Genomic DNA, 20340 nt, shown 5'->3' on the forward strand with positions numbered 1-20340 from the left:
ACTTCTTCAGATAAATCATAATTTTTATGGATCTTCCTCAGAATCACGGTAGTCATTTGCTCCAGGCTAATTATATAGTTTAGCTATTAGAATTACGCCTGATTTTATAGACTAATTATATAGTTTAGCTATTCAAATCAAACTCTGATTTCTATATAAGACTGGTCATATGAGGATAACATTAAAATTCAAAATTTTAGATTAGGAAAAAAATACTCTAATAATTTATTTTAATACTACCTAGCAATGTTTCAATTAAACTATTTCTAACCTACCAAGTTGCCTATTTAAAATTAACTTTTTTTTTCAGTAATATAGTCCTAAAGTGCAGCCTACTTGAATTAGTCACCATGCACTTTTTACCTCACTCTTTCAGAAATTCAATAGCCTCTACCTGCAGAGCCTAGCTGAGAAGCAAAAAGAAAACAAAGAAGACCTCAAAACTCTCAAAGTTGAGATGTCACAAAATCCATACATGTTATTCAATGGCAACCTCTTAGGCCTTTTATTAAGAGATAACTTATTTTTATTTTAGAAACAACTCTGACAAGTATGATTATCTTGTTTCCCATGTTATAGCATATCAGAACCAGTGTATGTGTGTGTAAAACACTAGGAATGGACTAGGAGAGCAGTGAGAAATAACTGGTAAGGGAAGACAAGGAAAAACTGCAAAAAGCAAACAAATTAACTCAAAAAGCACAGAATCTGCTAATGTATCTAGTTAGAAGTGAATAGTTATAAACCTTTGAATGTGGCTTCAAACTCTCCCACTTGACTAAAACTGCTCTCTCCAAGGTTAGCAGAAATTTCTTGGTTTTTTGGGGTTTTGGGGTTTTTTTTGTTTTTTGCTGAGGCAATCAGGGTTAAGTGACCTGCCCAGGGTCACACAGCTAATAAGTGTCAAGTGACTGAAGCCGCATTTGAACTCGGGTCTTCCTGACTCCAGGTCCAGAGCTCTATCCACTGCGCCACCTAGCCACCCCAGTAATTTCTTAATTACTATAGCTTATGGCCTTTTCTGAGTCCTCATTTTATTTTGACCTCCCTACAGTTTTTGTTACTACTGATCACTTCCTTCCTCTTAAATACTCTCTCCTTGCCCATGAGTCCTGACACTCCTCTCTTTTGGTTCTCCACCTAGGGATTTGCTTTCCTTTGTGAGACCATCATTCATATCCCACCTCCATACTCTGGGTATCTCTAAGATACATTGCATGCTGTCTTGGGGAGGGAGGAGGGCAGAGAGCAAAAAAAATTTGGAACTCAAAATCTTATAAAAGTGAATGTTGAAAACTATCTTTACATGTAATTGGAAAAAATAAAATACTATTTAAAAAAGACCATAAATTGCAAAGATGGTACCAATCACATTGTCAGACAGTTTCCTTACCTGGGAGCTCCTTATACGAATAAACTAAAAGGTCTAGTCCCTATCTTTATCCTTATCCCAATAATAGAAAACAAAATAAAAACTTACTACTCTAGAACAGCTATTTTCATAATTTTCCATTATTGGTAGAAGGTTCCAAAACAGGAAACAACCATAAATGCCAAGCTAGTAGCAAGAAAAAAATGGAAATTACCCAGTTATTTTACAAGAAAACACTGCTACCAACCTTGATTACTGGGGAGTTGGGGGGAAGTTATCACTAAAACTGCTAATATCACAACAAAATATTTAAACATTTAAAGGTCAGATATTGACCTTGACCTCTTGGAAAAGTATAATTCCTACATACACTGGTCAACAACGTAGAATTTTCTTAGGCTCAAAAACAATTCTGATGGTTGCCAAGAACTTAAATGGTTAGTGAAGTTTTTTAAACACCATTCAAAAAAACACCCAAAACTCAGATATGGAAAGGATCTTGCAAGCCATCTAGATCCATCCCTCATATTACAGTTAAGAAAAAGGAGGCTTAGAGGGATTAAGTGATTTACACAACAAGGCACATAGATAGTACTAGATGTAGGATTTGAACCTGGATCTTCTCAATCCAGAGCCAGTATTTTTCCATAGACCCACACTGCCTAGAGGCCTTTTCAATCAGAGCAGGAGAACAGCAAGGATGCCTAATATCACCATTATTATCTAATATAGTTCTAGAAATGCTAGCAATAAGACAAGAAAAAGAGAATGAGTGAATAAACACAAAGAAAAAAGAAAATTACTGATTTCTATGTATGATATAATATTCTATGTACAGAACCCAAGAGTCAAGTAAAAAACATTTAAATAACTTCAGCAAAGTAGCAGGATATAAAATAAACTCACACAAATCACTAACCTTTCTGCATATTACAACAAAACCAAAAAAGATATAGAATGAGAAATTCCACTCAAAATAACTATATAATGTATAAAATATACATCTAGCTACTAAAACACATATAGGAATTAAATTAATACCACTAAAAAAAAAACACTCTCTGAAGAAATAATGAAAGAACTAAATAACTGGAGAGACATTGTTGAGGGTACCACTATCATCCCAGGCACCCAGGCTACCAACAACATTCTATGTCTTTTCATTGGCTGTCCTTCATGCCTGGAATGCTGTCAGCTCAAATCTCACCATCTTTAGGAAGTATTTCCTAGTCTTCCATACTGCTAGTACCTTCCCTCTGAGATTACCTTCCATGTACTCTGTATGTATTTTGTATGTTGTTTGCATTTTGTCTCAGTCATATGATTTCCTTCAGGGCAGAGATGATGTTCTTGCCTTTCTCTGCACACTCAGCACAGTGTCTGGCATATAGTAAGATTTTTATAAATGCTCTCTGATAAACTGTCTTCCATGGGGTTGGGCCATGCAAATATAATAAAAATGACAACACTACTTAAATTACTTAATCAGTGGCCCATAAAACTATCCAAAGATTATGACATAGAGCTAGAAAAAAATAATAAAATTCATCTGAAGGAACAAAAGAACAGAAATCTCAAGGAAAATAATGAAAAAGGGTAAGGAAAGGGGATCTATCAGTACTAGATATTAAACTATACTACAAAGTCATAACCACCCAAACTATGTAATACTGGTTAAAAAACAGAAAAGCTGATCATGAAAAAAATCAGAAAATCAACATACTAAAAGGAACATATAGGTTCACTATTGGACTACTAGGAAAACTAGAAAGCAATCTGGAAGAAATTGGGTTTTTGCCCAACATCTCACACTACAGATAAAAATAAGCTCCAAATGGATAATGACATAATAAAGAGAAAGGAAAGATCATTAATTGTTAAATGGGTTTAAGTATATAAAAGACAGTTCTCAAGGGAAGAAACCCAGGCTACCTGTAGCCATAGGAAAAAACATTCCAAATCACTTATAATTAGAGAAATGCAAATTAAAACAACTCTGAGATTTTACTCACATACATCACATTGTCAAAGATGACAAAGAAGGAAAATGATAAACGTTTGAGGAGTTATGGGAAAACAAATATATTGATACACTATTGGTGAAATTGTGAATGGATACAACCATTCTCAAAAGTAATTTGGTATTATACATAAAAAGTTATTAAACAGTGCATATCCTTTAATCCAACCTAGCCAAAAAAGATCAAAGAAATAGGAAAAGATCCTGTATGTACAAAAATATTCGTAGCAGTTCTTTGTTGTAGTTGTTGTTGTAGAAGGGGAAAAAACCTGTAAATTAAAATGATACCTATCAAATGAAGAACAGCTGAATAAATAGTGGCACAGGAATATAATGGAATACTATTATTGTGTAATAAATGAGGAAAAATTATTTCAGAGACAGAGACAAACTTATGTGAAGTGATGAAGAGTGAACCAAAAGCACCAAAAATAGAACTAAAGATTTTATATTATAACATCAATATTATAAAAACAAATAACTTTTAAAGACTTTTATAAAATGATGAACAAAAGGAGAACCAGGAGAACAATTTACACAATAACGAAAACAGTGTAAAGTTAAAAAACTGTGAAAACTGCAAAAGCTGTGATCAATGCAATTCCAGAGGACTGATGATGAAATAGGCTATCCACCTACGGAAAAGAAGTGATAGATGTAGAGCACAGAATGAGACATATGTTTTTGTACAGAGACAAAGAAATTCATTTTGCTTAACTATGCATACTTATTACGAGAAATTTGTTTTGCTTTTTTTTTCAATGGGATGGGAGGTAGGAGAGAAAAAATAGACTTCTGATCATTTAAAAAACTTTTTTTTTTAAAAAGAGATTAGGGAAGCTACAGATGTGAAATGTTGCATACACTTTTAGATGAGGTCACTGCATTATTAGTTTTTTTCTGGTGTTCAGTCCTTTTGTCTGTGTTCAACTCTCTGTAATCTCATGTGGAGTTTACCTTGGCAACGATACTGGAGTGGTTTGCCATTTACTACTTCAGATCATTTTGCAGATGAGGAAACTAAGGCAAACAGCGTTAAATGACTTTGCTCACAATCACATAGCTCATAAGTGTCTGAGGCCAAATTTGAACTCAGGAAGATGAGTTTTTCTCACTTCAGGCCTGGCACTCTATTCGCTGCGCTTCTTAGCTGCCCCTAAATTGTTAGTTTTACTTTGTTTCAAAAGAGCTCTCACGGCGCTGGAGTCAACTGAAGATGTTTATAATGTAAAAACAAAACACGTCAATAAAACCTCAAAAAAGTGTTCGCAGTAAATTTCCCTGACAGAGGTCTGATATTTAAGCTACATCAAGAACTGAACCAAATACATTACATAGGAAGAGCCACCAACAAATATAGAAATGGTCAAAGTATAAGAACAGGCAATTAGCAAAAGAATAATAGCAAGCTATTAAGAAACATATAAAAGTTCTCCCACTTGCTAATAAGAGAAATGCTAATTAATAAAAAACTCTTTATTTCCATCACACACTTCAAACTGGCAAAGATGACAAAAAAGGAAAATGGCATTTGTCAGAGCTGATGTGAGTCACAGTAATGTACAGCTGGTAGAGTGGTGAACTGGCCCAGCCATTCTGGAAAGAAATTTTGAACTATGCCCAGAAAGTCATAAAACCCTGCATACCTTTTGACTCAGTAATACCACTACTAGATGGTAATAATAACTTCGTATACAAATATACAAAATTATTATTAGTGGCACTTTTCTATTGTAGCAAAGAACTGGAAATTCAGGGGGGCCTATCATTTAGAGAATGGCTAAATAAGTTAGGGTAAATGAATGTAATGGAATATTTAGGACTGGAATAAATGATAAAGGGGATAGATTCAGAAAAAAAAAACTGGAACTAATTGTATGAGCTGACACAATGAAGTGAGAACCAGGAAAACAATTTATACCATGACAACATTGTAAAGAAAAAGAATTTTTAATAACTTAAGAATACTCATCAATGCAATGGCCAAATGTGACTGCTGAGGACCAACGATGAAGCAAGGTTCTCACCTCTAGACAGAGAATTGGTACCAAATGTGTACTGTTAATGTGTAGATTTGGGTTTTTTTGGCTAAGCTTATTTTTTGAAGAGAGAGTTTAAAAAAATGAGTGAGGGGACAGAATTGTAGGGGAGAAGAATCTAGAGCTGTGATGTTAAAAAATAAAAAGAAAGAAAAGAATGTATATGATGCTTCTTAAAAATTCAACACAGAAAAGAAGTTCAAAGTTCAAAGACAAGCAGGACAATTTTGTAACTAATATGCCAAATTTATGATATACTTTTAAAAATACTGTACTTAATAGATTCATGGTTTCATACATGACCTCTTCCTATCATTTTTCATATGTGAAAATGTTCACTTTTTTGGCATGTGTCAAGTTCAGAACATAACAAAATATTATTTTTTAAAAAAACATCTTAATAGATTAAATAACCTATTTTTTCTTTGTATTCCTTCAGCACCTCACACTGTTCATTGCACATAGTATGGACTTAATTGTTTAATAAATGCTAAGTGAATAAATATAAAGTACACTTTACCTTGTGTAAGTATTTAAAACCCAGGTTAAGAGGCTAACAATTTCATTTGCTTCTAGGTCTTCTGATGCAAGCTCCTGCATGCGTGTGGACAAAGCCTGATGGTACATGGTTAAAAGTTTTTTGAAGATATCATAATGAGGAGGAAAACACTGAACCATTAGGTTTTTTGCAACTAGTAGATCATCAAGAACATATTTCCGTATAATTTCCAAGTGACGAACAAGCCACATTTTGTCAGATTCTCTGGTATCTGCTTGGGTACCCTCAATTCTAGTAGTCACAGTTCTGTCCAAAATGTTAAACATTTTTTCTTTCCACTTTTTGGGTCTCCCACTAGGGATAAATCCAGTTTGTTTTTTCCGATCAAGCATACGCCTATCAATTTTTTCTTCTCTTTCAATTATTCTGACAACTGAAACGAGCAAGGTAGGATCCCGGCGAACAGTAACTAAAGATCTTTGCAACACCATCCACAGCTGCTTGCCTAACTCCTCAGAAAGTTTCTCCATGTCCCCAAAATAAAGTTTGATGAGAGTCATGTCATGAGTATTCTTGCTATCCATTCGGTATTGCTCATACATCAAGCCATCCCGAGAACATTCTAGGTCCATCAGCTTTCTATGGGCTTGCAAAAATTCTCCTTGTTCAATTAAGTCTTGAGTTTCTCTAACAATCTCTGGTACTAAGTAGGGGAAAAAAAAAAAAGAGTTAAAACAATGTATAATATAGAGAAAGGAAAAAAAACAATTTAAACAAAAAGCTAACTCTACAGAACTGATAAATTAGATAAAATGAAAGTATTTATGGAAAATTAAGCCAAAAAGAACCCTCTAAAAAACTCAATCCCAATACTGGCTAGTTAGCTTACAAAAAAGAGAAAATTTTTTCTTAATTCTCTGTCTGGATAAGTTGTTGCCAGCAATGCATTTTTATCATTTGACAGAAATTTAATTTAGGTATATAGCAAATAATTTTCTACTCTTTTGAGTATTAAACGTAAATGCTGCAAATAACAGAACAGAGTGAGCTGAAGTATTGTTTTTTAAACAGATATCATTTGACTTTAAATATCAACAACACAAAAGTATATTGCAACACAAAGTAAGGTGTGCCATCTAAGAGTTGGTAGGCACCTGAATGATCATCTATTCTAACATTTTAATTATCATTAAATAATAATATATAATAATAAATAATAATAATATCATTAAAGGAAACCGAGGACAAAAAAATTGAAGTGACTTGCCCAGAGTTATGAAGTTAAGAGGATGAAAGATCATTAGGGCATTATCCCAATTCCAGAAAGGCAGTGTGATGTAGTCCAAAGTACATTGTACAAGAAGTCAAATGGCCTAGTTTCTCCTCCTAGGTCTACCACTAACTAGCTCTATGAACTTGAGAAAACAAGACGCTTTCTGCATTTCAGTTTCTTCATCTGTAAAATTAAATTAAAAAGCTAGACTAGATAACTTCAATTCCCTTTGGGTTCTAAAATTTTGTTATATCATAATTCAATAGTTTCCTTCTCTCTGTTAGCTTGGACACTATCCTAGCAGGCACCCCCAAAGGTGGTATTGATATTTTGTAGGGCAACACTGTCTTCGGCAATGCCCCAGTGGAATCACCTATAACACAATAACAATGTTTGTAAGTATTGATTTGATGATTGCAAATTGAGAGAAAACAAGTTAAATGTGTGGTAATTCAGTATAGGCAGTATGTGGCTTTTTGTATCTCATTACTGCACTCATTCAACATAGCCTAACAAAGACAAAATATTTAACTTCCCACTAACTTGGCTCACTCACTTGATAGCATTCTTCATCAATATCCAAAACTGATACACTGTGTATATATTACCAGAATGCAATGCATGTGCAATCAGAATTTAGACTTAGAGTAACCTACTTTAAAATAAGATCTCTATAAATACAAAGTATCTAAAATCAGGGGCTACCTACATGGCGGCCAGCCAAGAAATGAGGAAATGTAATTTTGAGATGTCCAGAAAATAAAGTGCAGAGTGAGGGCTAATACAAATTGGATGATAAAGCTAGTAAGAAGTTTCTGATATAAAACGAAGGCATTCAGTGTTATTCTGCTACATTACACTTAAGATGATTTGCATCATGGGGTCTGAATGCAGATTGAAGCATACTATTTTTACTTTCTCTTTCTAGTGGTTTTTTTTTTCCTTTGGTCTATTTCATCGTTCACAACATGACTAATCTGGAAATATGTTTTACGTGATTGCACATATGTAAGGTACGTCAAATTGCTTACTGTTTTAGGGTCAGGGGAAGGGCAGGAAAATTTGGAACTTAAAAACATTTTTAAGTAAATGTTAAAAATTATCTTTACATGTAATTGGAACAAATAAAATACTATTTTTTTAAAAAGATGGTTTACATCATAAACTAATAGTAACAACAACAATAAAAATAATACTTCATATTCACTTACCAGAGAAGATATTTTTGAGATTTTCTACAGCAGCAGCCAGCTGGCTATGCTGTACTACCGCATCCTTCACATCCTTAAGATTTTCAATAGTGTTGATGCTCTGTCTCCAGTCTTTACTGACATCTGCCAGAGACCGCTGTATATCTTTTACATCATTTAATGCATTATGAAGTTGGCTCAAACCCGTCCGGACACCATCCAGTTGTGACTGGATTGCAGCCTAAACAGAGGGAGATATTGTTCACATTACTTATCAAAAGCCAGCGATCCCTCTTCACAATTTCTTGATAAAACACACTTTACATAGCAGTTGGTCATTCAGAGAGAGCTGTATCACTAGAAATGGTTGTAGAATTCTATGAAATGGTCCAATGCCTGGGTGAAAAAGAACCAATCACGAGAGGATATTAATTATTAAATACAACTTTAAACTTAAACTTTAAATTTGCTGCACTACTAGAAGTTGAGGTAGAAGCTGGGGAAGGGGAAAGCAAGGAGACATAAGACTGAGGACTCCTGGTGATGCTGGAGGGAACTCAAAGTCAACAACCTACTTGTGGCAATTGAGATTTAAGTTTTTTGTTGTTTTCTTTTTAAGAGAAAAATAAAAGCAGTTATTATGACAACTGGAGGCCACGAAAAGATCCCAGTCACTATTGGGAAAAATATTAGCCCCAGATTTCACTAAATAAGAGCTAACACTTATATAGCATTTACTATGTGCCAGGCACTGCGTTCAGTGCTTTACAATCATCATCTCATTTGATCCTCACAATACCCCAGGAGGTACTATTATTATCCCTATTTTACATACACGGAAAGTGAGGCAAACAGAGGTGAAGTGACTTGTCCAGCTAGCAAGTAAAAAGAATTGGGAGAATGCTTAACATATTGAAAAGTTATGTGAACAATAGCTAATGTAAAATCTGTAATTATCTTCCACTTGCAGAGTACAGTAAAAGCTCACCAATTCAAACTACCTGGAATAAAGCCCATTCTGAAAAAAAATCTAAAGAATCTTTAACATGTTTTATTACCTCTACAAACTTTCAGTTACTCAATCTAAATCAACAAAGAGTGATTTAGTAGAGATCTGTAAAGGGCCTGATGAGAGCTGAGTAATTCATGCAGAGCAAAGCAATTCTTGATTAAACATATACATTTAAATGATCTATTTGAAGGTACTTAAAAAGGTGATTCTCTTTAATATGTCAAGCATCCTCCCAATCCTTTTTACACTATTAATTTGCACTAGGAAAAGAGTCTGTTAAGCAAAGAAAAATGTCTGCTCTATTCTTTTCCAAATAATTATAAATTCTGAGTTGGCAAAGTTGGCATCATCACATTTTACTGCATAGTTGAAAATATTATGTATACGCCGAATTCAATCATGGAATGAACCTAAATGTGAAAATACGGCCATTTGTTCTATCCCGAAATGAATCTCATCACATTTGATTACACTGGTTTCATACCTTCAGTCTAGCCTCCACTGAGGCTTTTTTACGAGCCTCCCTTCTGCGATACTGCTCCACTTTGTCCAGCTGGTCAGGTCTTTGAAGCATTCCAGCTACTCTCTGAACAGCTGTTGCTACTGCTTCCCGATCAGTCTCCTCCATGGTCAGAAAGTGTTCTAAATTCCCAAAGCTGTCATACCACCATCATTTAATGGCACTGGTGAAATATGAAGGTGCAGTTATTATTAAACGACTAACTAAAAGTGGCTGGTTAGGCAAACAGCTTCCGTGTTGAGGAATGTTAAGGGGTCCCTTGAACTTATCATTTTTAGTTGCTACACTTTCCAGAAACACTGGACCCCGAGCATGCTAGAGGCCCTGAAGGCGTCAAGGCCAAGGCCCCCCACCCCCCCACCCCAAGCTGAAATAATGTGTTGTTTGCATCCCAAGTTGTCCTTGGGAGTCAAAACAGTCAGTCTGCACCAGGATAAGAAACTGCTTGGGCAGCTGGGACCATTGCAGATAAGCAAACCATCCTCTCTCTTCATAGTCTAGCAATTTCCAAGGAAATAGAATGTTGCTTTTGCCGTCGCCTTGCTCCTCCCTTTCAGGAGGGGTTTTGTCCTTTTCTCACCTTTACTGTATCTTTCCCCCTCCCATGCCAAACCTCTTTAGGTGGAGATTTGTGTTTTCTCCTCCTTCCTTTGTCCTAATGTTATAAATATGCAAACTTCTGTATGGATTATGAACTCTTTGGGTTCCACATGCATGTTCATTTCTCTTGTAATAAACCTAGTTTTCATGTTAAGTTCCATGAAATTGTGATTGCCTGTTGACATACTATAACTTCTAAGATCTTATGCATAAAATCATTAAAAGTAGGTTTCTGGTTTTTTAAAAGATATCCAAACCTTTGTATTTCTGGCCTTTGAAACCCAAACTATGTGATCTCAGATAGGTCATTTAACCCCTCTGGCTTTCAGGTTCCTCATCTATAAAAAAATTAGACTCAATGCCTAAGATCACTTTTGGCTCTAAAATTCCATGATTCAAATATGAGAACTTCCTTTCAGTAATATTTAACCAGAGAAAGGGAGCAGAACTTTGTAGGCATGATTTGGAAGGGAACCCAGAGGCCAATATAAGACCAAAGTCTACACAAACTGCTTAGAAGCATCCTCAGGGTAGAGTAGCACATGCCTGGCAAGTCAAACCACCCCACCACTCTCACCATTATCTCCCCCGAAGACTGATTGAGACAGTTCAGGACACTGAACCCAAGCTTTTAGAATAGCAATGTTTCCAGGCCATTACCCTGACTTTGAGCCCCAAAGCCTTGGGAATATCAATGCCATCCAAACCAAATGAACTGTTTCTAGTCCCCCTAGACATCACTGAGGGGAGAAATTATTGTAGAGAAGGGATCTACCTTCCTCACTGCCACGAGCAACAAATGCTAATCAAGTGCCACCAACAGGTAGCTTAGCACAGGGAGCTTTGGGAGTGGCCATACCTCCCAGACCACTGCTCCTGATAAGAGCCTAGCCCTTACTGCCATCATCTAGAGAAGCAATTCCTCTGGAGAAGCCAGCCATCCCCACCAAGAGCCACACACAGGGCAGACAAGCCGGCACATCTGAAGCAGCAAGGTAGCCTAAGAGAGCTACAGTATGTAGCATATACCAGGCAAGTCCAACTACTACCATCAGCTTCATCACCAGCTTGCCTCTAACCTTAATGCAAACAGTTCAGGACCTTAAACCCAAGTGTCTTTGGAATAGCAATGCTTCCAACCCTGTGCCCAGAGCCTTCACCCAGGGAAGCAACGCCTACAGAGATGAACCTGGCAAGTGTTTCTACAGATGCAACATTATCATGTATTGAACACCGCCCCCCCACACACAAAAGTACTTGGAACTGTTAAAAAGTTCAACAACAAAAAGTGACATTATTTTGTTGGTGGCAATGACATTAAAAAAGAGGCATAAAAAAAAAGAGACATTACTATCTGCTATGGACCATGGGACTTTCCTATCTGACTTGCAGCTGAACCTTTCCATGTGGTTGTCTCCCTCATTAAAATGAACGTGAGCTCTTTGAGAGCAAAGACTGTCTTACTTTTCTATCTGTGGTAACTGCTTTGCACATAGTAAGCATAAGCACTTAACGCTTCTTTATTCATTCATGATAACGTAAACATAATTCATAGGTAGGTTTTCTTCCTAAATGGATACAAACTACTGCACCAAAATAGCCATCTCCAGGTAGTTCCCTTCCCCTGAAGAACCAGTTTTTCAGTTCTGACTTCTCATTAAGACTCTTGGAAAGATCTTCCACTATTTTTCAAGCCTCCCTCTCCCCCAAAACAACTAAGGGGATGTAAGAAAGGAATGTACTCTTTAAGACTAGTTCTCTGTCTCTTCTAGACCTATGACCTATTTCAGGGATCAGACTTCCATGTTCACCCACCATCTCTGCCCAACTCATTTCACAGCCACATTTTGCCTAGATTTTCCAGAACTTCTGGTTATTGATCTATCTTCCCAGGTTTCTTTTAAACTCTACCTCCTCATTTAGACCTGTGGTGTGTAATAAAGAGTTCAGAAAGTAGAAAAAGAGGAAAAACTCACCTTGAATTCTTCCCCCTTTTTATGAAAAATGATATTGAAAGAAAATGAGGTATTACAGCAGATCTGGTACATCCTTCTGGGCACCAAGTGATTCTATGATCTCTACCTCAAATTATCTTTTAAAGTAGTTCAGAAGTTCTTGGTTAATCAGTAGTAAATTACCAGGATTTTTCAGGACTATAGCTATTGCTATAGCTATTTAGCTATTGCTAAATTATAGGAACAGGAAAACTCAGGAGTTTTGAAAGAATTAAAGAGTAGAACTGTGGAGATGATCAATCAATTACATTACATTTATTGATAGTCAAAATATATAATCTGCTATACAACTGGTTATTACTGGAAGGTGGCAAAATTGCCACTGTCTCCCTTTCAGAAGAGATCTTAGATGTAAGAGAAAATTCATTTATATGCTCTGACTTAATGGGCACTGGGAATATTTATTCTCCTCCCCCTTCTCAGTCACCCACCTAAAGTACAATTGATATTCCAAAACTGGAGATTAATTTCCTTACCTTAGAACTTTGTATCAAGTCAAAATGCAAAAAAAAAAAAAAAATTGGGAGAAGTAATATGTTTTAATCAGTCATTTGTAGCAAATCATGAAGTGCTTCTCCTCATTTCCTTTTCTAAGAGTAGTTTTTGAGGAGGAAATGTGAGGGTTGCTAGTATAAAAACATAAACAGGCAAGAGGTATATAAAAAGGAGATTGAGATGGCAAAAACAAGCTTCCCTTACTTTTTATTTTTGCCTAGGGCTGGCCCTAGTTCCACCCATTAGGATTTGAGAAGCACTTTGTAATTTCAGATTTGTGGGATCCTCTTCTAAGGAAAACTAGTGGAATCTCTGATAACAAGCCCGGTCATTTAAACACTAACACACATAACCTCACTAGTGGGAAAGCAATATTTTCTAGAAGGGGCAGCTTCATGGAGAGGAAAAAGCTCTCAGAAAAGAAAATGAGGAGAAACGCTTTGATGCTTTGCTGCAAATAATTGATTAAAACATAATATAGTACCTCACCCAGCCTTTTTTGCATTCTGATTTGGCACAAAGTTCTAAGGTAAGGAAATTAATCTCTAATTACGAAATTTCAACCATAATCTAGGTAGATAACTGAGAAGAGAAAGGAGAATAAATGGAGAATACTCCCGGTGACTATTAATGTCTCTTTCCATATATCTGAGACTTGTTCTGAAAAGAAGTCAGTGGTAATTTGCTACCTTTCAATAATAACCAGTCGGATTGGGAGCAAGACAATTTGGCTTAAAATCCTGGCTTTGCCATTTACCGGCTGTGTGTGACATTACAGAAATTTAACTTTTCAGGGCCTATGTTTATCTGTAAAAACAAGAAGATTGGTAGATGATTTCCAAAGCCTTTTCCAGCTCTATGATTCCAAGTCATGGCTATAGAATCATAAAATAATAGAACTGGAACATATCTTAGAGAATATCTAGTCTATCCACCTCATTCTAAATATGAAGAAACCAAGGCCAGATCCCTCAAACAACTTCCAAAGTTAGTTGGTAGAAAAGCTGAGCCCCCAGGTCTCCAGCATTTCCAATCTAGTGCCCCTTTTGACCAGGTCTTATGATTATCTGGTCATTGACCGAATGTCACTTATGACAGTCAGTACTGTCAGGTAACAAGAACTTATTAAACACTAATAATGAGCCAGGAACTGGGCTAAGTGGGGATACAAAGAAAGGCAAACACAGGCCCCCAAGAAGCTCACATTCTGATGGGGGAGACAACATGCAAATAACCATGTACATATGAGGAGGTAAAGGCAAGGCACTAGTAGTGCTGGCCAGAAATAGCCTCCCGGAGGTGGAATTTCAGAGAAGTTCAGTCTAATTTTTTTTTTTAAGTCCTTTGGGGAAGTGACTGAAACCTGAGGATATAATCTACCTAAACTAACTGAAAGCCTAAAGAAGAGAGAATAGCCTAAAGACAGTAAAATAAGTGTCAGGAGCTGAAAAGGGCCCCCTCCCACTCGGCCTGAGAGCGCACAGTAAATCTCTTCTCAGCAGTTAAATGATTTGCCCCAAATTTGCCACCTGTCAAAATTTCCCCAATCTGTGTCATCCTGGAGATGATGACAGAGAAAACCCAACCCTGCCAAGGGTCAGATGATACAAAAGCCGAAACCACGGGGGGGGGGGGGGGTCCCCGGCAACTACACGGCCTCGGAGCCCCCGCTGAGACCCACCCCAGGAGGCCCCAGGACCCCGCAGGAGCTTCCTCAGGGCCGGACACCCCGAGCCGGAGGCAAGCAAGAGGGCAAGGCCGGGGGCAGGCGGGACACGGCCGGGCCTCCCCCTTCCGATCCAGCCCGGGGCCGCTCTGCCCGCCCGGTCCCTCGATGACTTGGGCCGGCTAACTCGGGGACGAAGGACCGGAGGCCCGCAGGCCCGGAGCCGCCGCTGCACCTGCCGGGGCGAGGGCTCCGGACCCCACAGAGAAGCCTCAGGCTCCGAGCCCAGTTAGCTCCCTCAGCCGTCCCTCGACTCCCCGGCCGATCGCTCGGGGCCTCACTCCGGGCTGTACCTGCTTCGGGGCGGGGCTGCGCGGCCGACACTCGCCTGTCGGAGGCACTGGACACCGAAGTTCGGCCCCCGAGAGGCTCCGAGCAGGGCGCTCCGCCACACCCCCCACGGCGCGGCCAAACCGCCGCGGTCACGATCTGGGGGTCTCTACCCCCTTCCCCGACCGCCAAAGACGTCCGCTTCCGGGATCACCGCCCAGACCGGAAGTGGGCTCGCGGCCCTGGGTGACGTGCTCCTGGCCGTTCTTCCGGTCCGCCGGAGCAAGCTGGGTGCCAGACAGCTGACGGTTGCCGGGGTGATGGCGGGTGGTTGCCAGGGTGATGGCAAACTGTTCGCCTGTCGGCTTGTAAAGGGAGAGGGTGGGGTCAGTTGACAGCGAGCGGCAGTCTCCGCCCCACTTCACCTCGGCCTAGCGCACTGAGCCTGGCCTCAGGACTTTCTCCTCTCCACTCGCGCAGCCCCCGTCCTAAATGATACCTGCATGGTCTCTCATCTGAAGCAGTATTCAGGTGGTGACAAAAACTAGCAGCAAAAGGCAGGGCCGAGCTAAGCGAGGCCGTGCCACTTTGGACATCGTTCCCCGCCCAGGCAGTTTGGGTTAATTCTCTGCAGAATCAGTAAAATTCTCCCTACTTCCTGCCGGGTGATCAGTGCTCGCACCCCCCCCCCCCCTTTGCAGAAGGTTTTCAGAAGTGATCTACCCATTCCAGATGCCTAAAGATTGAAAGGACAGTGACATAAGGCCCAAGAATGGTGGTCCCAAGAGTTCCCTTCTGCCCCAGATGTCTGGTCTAGAAAAATCTAAATGAAAGGCTCTGAGTAGTACCACCCCCCAAAAAAAATCTCTGCTGATGTGGCTCTAAGACAGAACACACCTCGTCCCTAAGCATCCTCCTCCCCACTTGTCAGGCTGCGTCTTCCCCTTTCACCCACCCCTCTGGTACATGTAGCTACCAGCCTTGGCTTCATTCTCTGAGCTAAGGGTTCTTACCAGCTTCTTAAACCTTTACCACCCTGGTTGAAAAGGAAATCCAGACTACACGCTAGAGACAGTTCTGTTCTGTGTTCTGAGGCCAGAATGGATTGGGAGCTAGCCCCACATATCCAGGGGCTCTTTTTAAGGTTGACATCGAGACAAGTGCATGATTACTTTAAGGCTGTAGATGGGAGTCAATATAATGTGGATAAAAGTGTGGTCTACAAACTAGGATATAAACACTATAAATATATATGTATATATAGTATGTATGTATATGCACATATATGATAGTAATATAATATATAGCAACACTTTCTAAAATATGTGTATATACATATATGTATATATATATATAGACATACAGTATATGCTTTTAATATGTAACTTTAACAGTTTCTTCATCTCTTTCTTAAGTCTAGACAATCAACTCTCACAAGCGTTTAAGGGCTGACTCCAGCTCACCATCTATAGGCATTTAATAAATGTTTATTGACTATTGATTAATATGAGTAACTGTTCTTTTTAAGTGAGGGTACTGGAAAGTCCATCAAACTGGGTATCTTTGAGACTGACACACAAGCCCTTCTAATTATTCATTCACCCAGATGCTGTTGCTGTGCAGTCAAAATGTAGCTCACAGCAATGTAGCTCTGGTTGACTCTAGAAACCAGCTCACCAGAATACCAAAGCAGCTGCCAGTAACCTTCTGCTTTTCCTTCTGAAGCCAGAGGAGAAAGCAGAGAGTAGCAAAGCCTGACGTGAAGCTTCACCTTTCTCCACCACTAAGTGGTGCTGAAGGGCAATTGGCCCTCACTGGCGCTCTTGACCAATGAACACAAGTCTTTCCAGCCAATCAGGAACCAGTCAACTGAAGTCTATCGGTTGACGCTTCTTAACTGCCTCAGTTCAGCTGAGCAGATGTTCAGTCTTCTGCTCTTTGAAATTCCTTTGCCAGATTCTTCTGCAACCCACTTTCTCTCCAGTTTCTTCACAGTGGGTCCAGTAATGGTCCCCTGATTCAAAACTACTCCCTTTTCCTTTAAAAAAAAAATGTTGTTTCTTTGTAGTGTCTGACTCTTCGTGACCCCATTTGGAGTTTTCTTGGCAAAGATACTGGGGTTGTTTGCCATTTCCTTCTCCAGCTCATTTTACAGATGAGGAAACTGAGGCAAATTTCCCCTGTCAAATTGATAGTCCTTTTAAAAATCAAATCTATGTCTCCAAATGTTTATATGATTACCCATTGTTTGTTCTTTAGTTTTAAAACGGCCAAATTAGTCGATTACCATAATGCTTTGGTGATCTGAAGCCTTTAACATGTTCCTCAATCTCTTTAGTGTCCTTAAAACTGTTTTATTACAGCCAGATTTATCTAATTAAAAAAACCTTTCTGTCTCTATAATATTAAACTATTCTCAAATGAGTCTGACATTCTGTATCATTCACAAAATGTCTATCTTTGTTTAACAGAACTTTTTATCTCCAAAACTTTCCAGATACCATCTAACATTGTTTCTTCACACACATTAGCAGTGTATATTTTCTAAAAGTTCTATTGTTACATCTATTATTCATCAAAATATTCATGACAGTGGCAATATTATATATCCTTAGACTATGTAAATCTCTTCTCTTCACACTTTTTCTGTCCCATTCATCACTAATCTGCTCCATTTATCTTAAAAACAGAAACCAAGGGAAACATTCAAATATGAAAAACAAACAGGTATATGAGGCCTGTACCATATACAAGGTTGACATCAAATTAAGTGCATGGTCATTTTAAGATTGTATATGGAAGTGTGTGTGGAGAGGTTGGAGGGGGGATATTGGGGTGCTGAGCTTTACTTTCAATGCTCTGGATACCATGCCTCTCCTAATATAGCATGAGATGAAGTTAGGGTTTTTGTTTTGGGTTTGATTTTTGGTTTTTTGGGGGGTTTTTGTTTCTATATTGTACTATTAAGTGTAGTCTTAATGCAGCGGATAGAGCACTGGGCTTGGAATCAGGAAGACTCATCTTCATGAATTCAAATCTGGCCTCGGACACTTCCTAGTTGTGTGACCCTAGGCAAGTCACTTAACCTTGTTTGCTTTAGTTCCTCATTAGTAAAATAAGCTGGAGAAGAAAATGGCAAACTACTCCAAGTATCTTCACCAAGAAAACCCCAAATGGGGTCACGAAGAATTGGACACAACTGAAACGACAGAACAGCAACAAATGCAGTCTTATATCCCACAGGGATAGTGCTGCTATGAAGATGAGACACCCAAGTAGTTGTTATCCCAGAGTTCACAAGTTGGTGATATCTTTTGACATTGGGACATAGACAAACAAGGTCCAACAGAGCATCTGATCTCTAGACTCTTGCTCTTCTGTCTCCTTCTTCTGAAACTTTGATGGGTTGCTATTGCTGAACTGAGCAGTTAAAGATGTGGATATTACAAAGATTGTTGAGAGCCGAAAGTAATTTTTGGTGTAGCAAAGCAAGCACCCTATCAGGACATTTCCTTATCCTCCTGTCTCTATTCCAGGTGAGGCATTATGGGTGAAATATTAAAATAAAGACTGCAAACTTCCATAATAAGTGATTTTAGGTTATTCTTAGTTTTCTCACATTTTGTTCTCCTTTCACACACTCCCAAAAAACAAGTTTCAATTATCACTGATAAGGTATGAAGCCTTTTCACATTTACTCTATCTACCCTGAAAGCCAACAATGACAAGTGGTTCTCATAGAATTTAATATAAATTAAAAATAAGAAGTAGCCTTTCCCAAGAAATAGGGGACTACAAAAAAAGAAGCAGACTATGGAAATGTAATTTTCTTTCTAACTACAATGAACACTTATCTATTCTAAAGGTGGGCATCAAATTTCAATACAATTCTTAGCTAAGCCAGAGCTTCACAGGCATAGAAAGCAACATTGAGTGGTGCCAGCAGACAGGTACTCTACCAGAGTACCCTACTTAGTTGATCAAGAATCTTGCTGTGGAGAGCAGCAACATATAAAAAAATGGTTCCCTAAACCAATGTGTGAAATGGGCATTTTATAAAAGTCCTGCATTAGATTTCCTGTGAACCCTTCTAGCTAGCTTCTAGCTTTCTACCTCTATGATTTTAACTTGTAAAAATTGTTGAAATGAAGGAAAAAACAAAGTCTCGAGGCTAAGTAAGACTTCTGAGTCTACTGACATTTCCTTGCACATTGAAAAATAATGAAGTAGTTGATCCACCTATATCCAACTATGCAAGGATGAGACTATTTAACAGAATAGATGTGTGCCTGTTTATGTCATAAAGCAATAAATTAAAGCATTCCCCCAGTAATTACATTATAAAGTTGTAGATGTGGTATCACAAATGAAATTTGGCTACAAAGATTAAATAAGAGTTATACTTGAGAAAGTCATGACACTAAAGAATTTTATAGCTAAAAGGGGCCTTAGAAATCATCTATCTCAACCACCTCATTTTACTGAGGCCTAGAGAAATTAAGTTACTACTACCTATGTGCCTTTGGGCAAGTCAGTTAACCTCCATAAGCCTCAGTCTCCTTATCTGTAAAGTGAGTAGGTTGGCCTTTGAGATTTCTTCCAATTATAAACCAAATCCATAATCCTATGTTCAAACAGCCTAATGAGAAATAAGTCCCTGACAGTGGAAATTCAAGCAAAGGCTAATCTTTATTGTCAGGGATGCTCTCAAAGGTATCTATGTTACATTTTTGTGGTGCCTTATCATTAAAATGGAGTTTGTGTCCTTACCTTCATTATATCCTCTCAACAATCTTGTAAGGTTGATAGTTAATTGTTATCATTCCCAGTATTCTGGAGGAGCAATAAGTAAGATTTTTTTCAATAAATATTTATTATGTGCTTGCTATATACTATATGCTAGATGTTGGACATACAAACATAAAAAGGTCAATGAATCCACGTTATATTTTCAGGGAAGGTGGTAAACAAGTACACTAGTTAAGCATAATACAAGGTAAGCAATGATGGAGCAAAGGAGAAATGAAAACAAAACACAATAAAAATATTTGAGGAGGAAAAAAACACTTCAGCTGGAAATACCAGGGAGGGCTAAAACCCTGAAGTTGGATCCTAGGCTGAAGAAAGATAAAGGTGTAGAAAGGTTGAGGTTACTAAGGAGAACATTTCAGGCATGGGGAAAGATCTTTGGAAGCAAGATATGAAGTGTTAAGTTCAAGAAATAGCTCACAGTCCAGAACAGCTAGTATTTTCCATACTCAAACAAAGAGGATGTGAAATATGGTTAGAAAGCTGGTTGGAGCCAGATT

The 20340-nt window shown here is 38.3% G+C and overlaps 1 protein-coding gene across 1 annotated transcript in view; it reads right to left on the reverse strand.

Moving 5' to 3' along the window:
• EXOC3 (exocyst complex component 3) overlaps positions 1-15242 on the reverse strand; it is a 30368-nt gene extending 15126 nt beyond the window's left edge. Inside the window, exons 1-4 of the mRNA XM_027869106.1 lie at positions 15055-15242; positions 9890-10088; positions 8415-8634; positions 5952-6633 (exon numbers count right to left, since the gene is read on the reverse strand). Coding sequence (XP_027724907.1) covers positions 5952-6633; positions 8415-8634; positions 9890-10033 — 1046 coding nt within the window. The 5' untranslated portion in view covers positions 10034-10088; positions 15055-15242. The remainder of the gene's footprint in view (positions 1-5951; positions 6634-8414; positions 8635-9889; positions 10089-15054) is intronic.
• Positions 15243-20340: the final 5098 nt, after the last annotated feature.

The sequence above is a fragment of the Vombatus ursinus genome, unplaced genomic scaffold, assembly GCF_900497805.2.
Source record: "Vombatus ursinus unplaced genomic scaffold, bare-nosed wombat genome assembly UNPS02014791.1, whole genome shotgun sequence".
Classification (NCBI taxonomy): Eukaryota; Metazoa; Chordata; class Mammalia; order Diprotodontia; family Vombatidae; genus Vombatus; species Vombatus ursinus.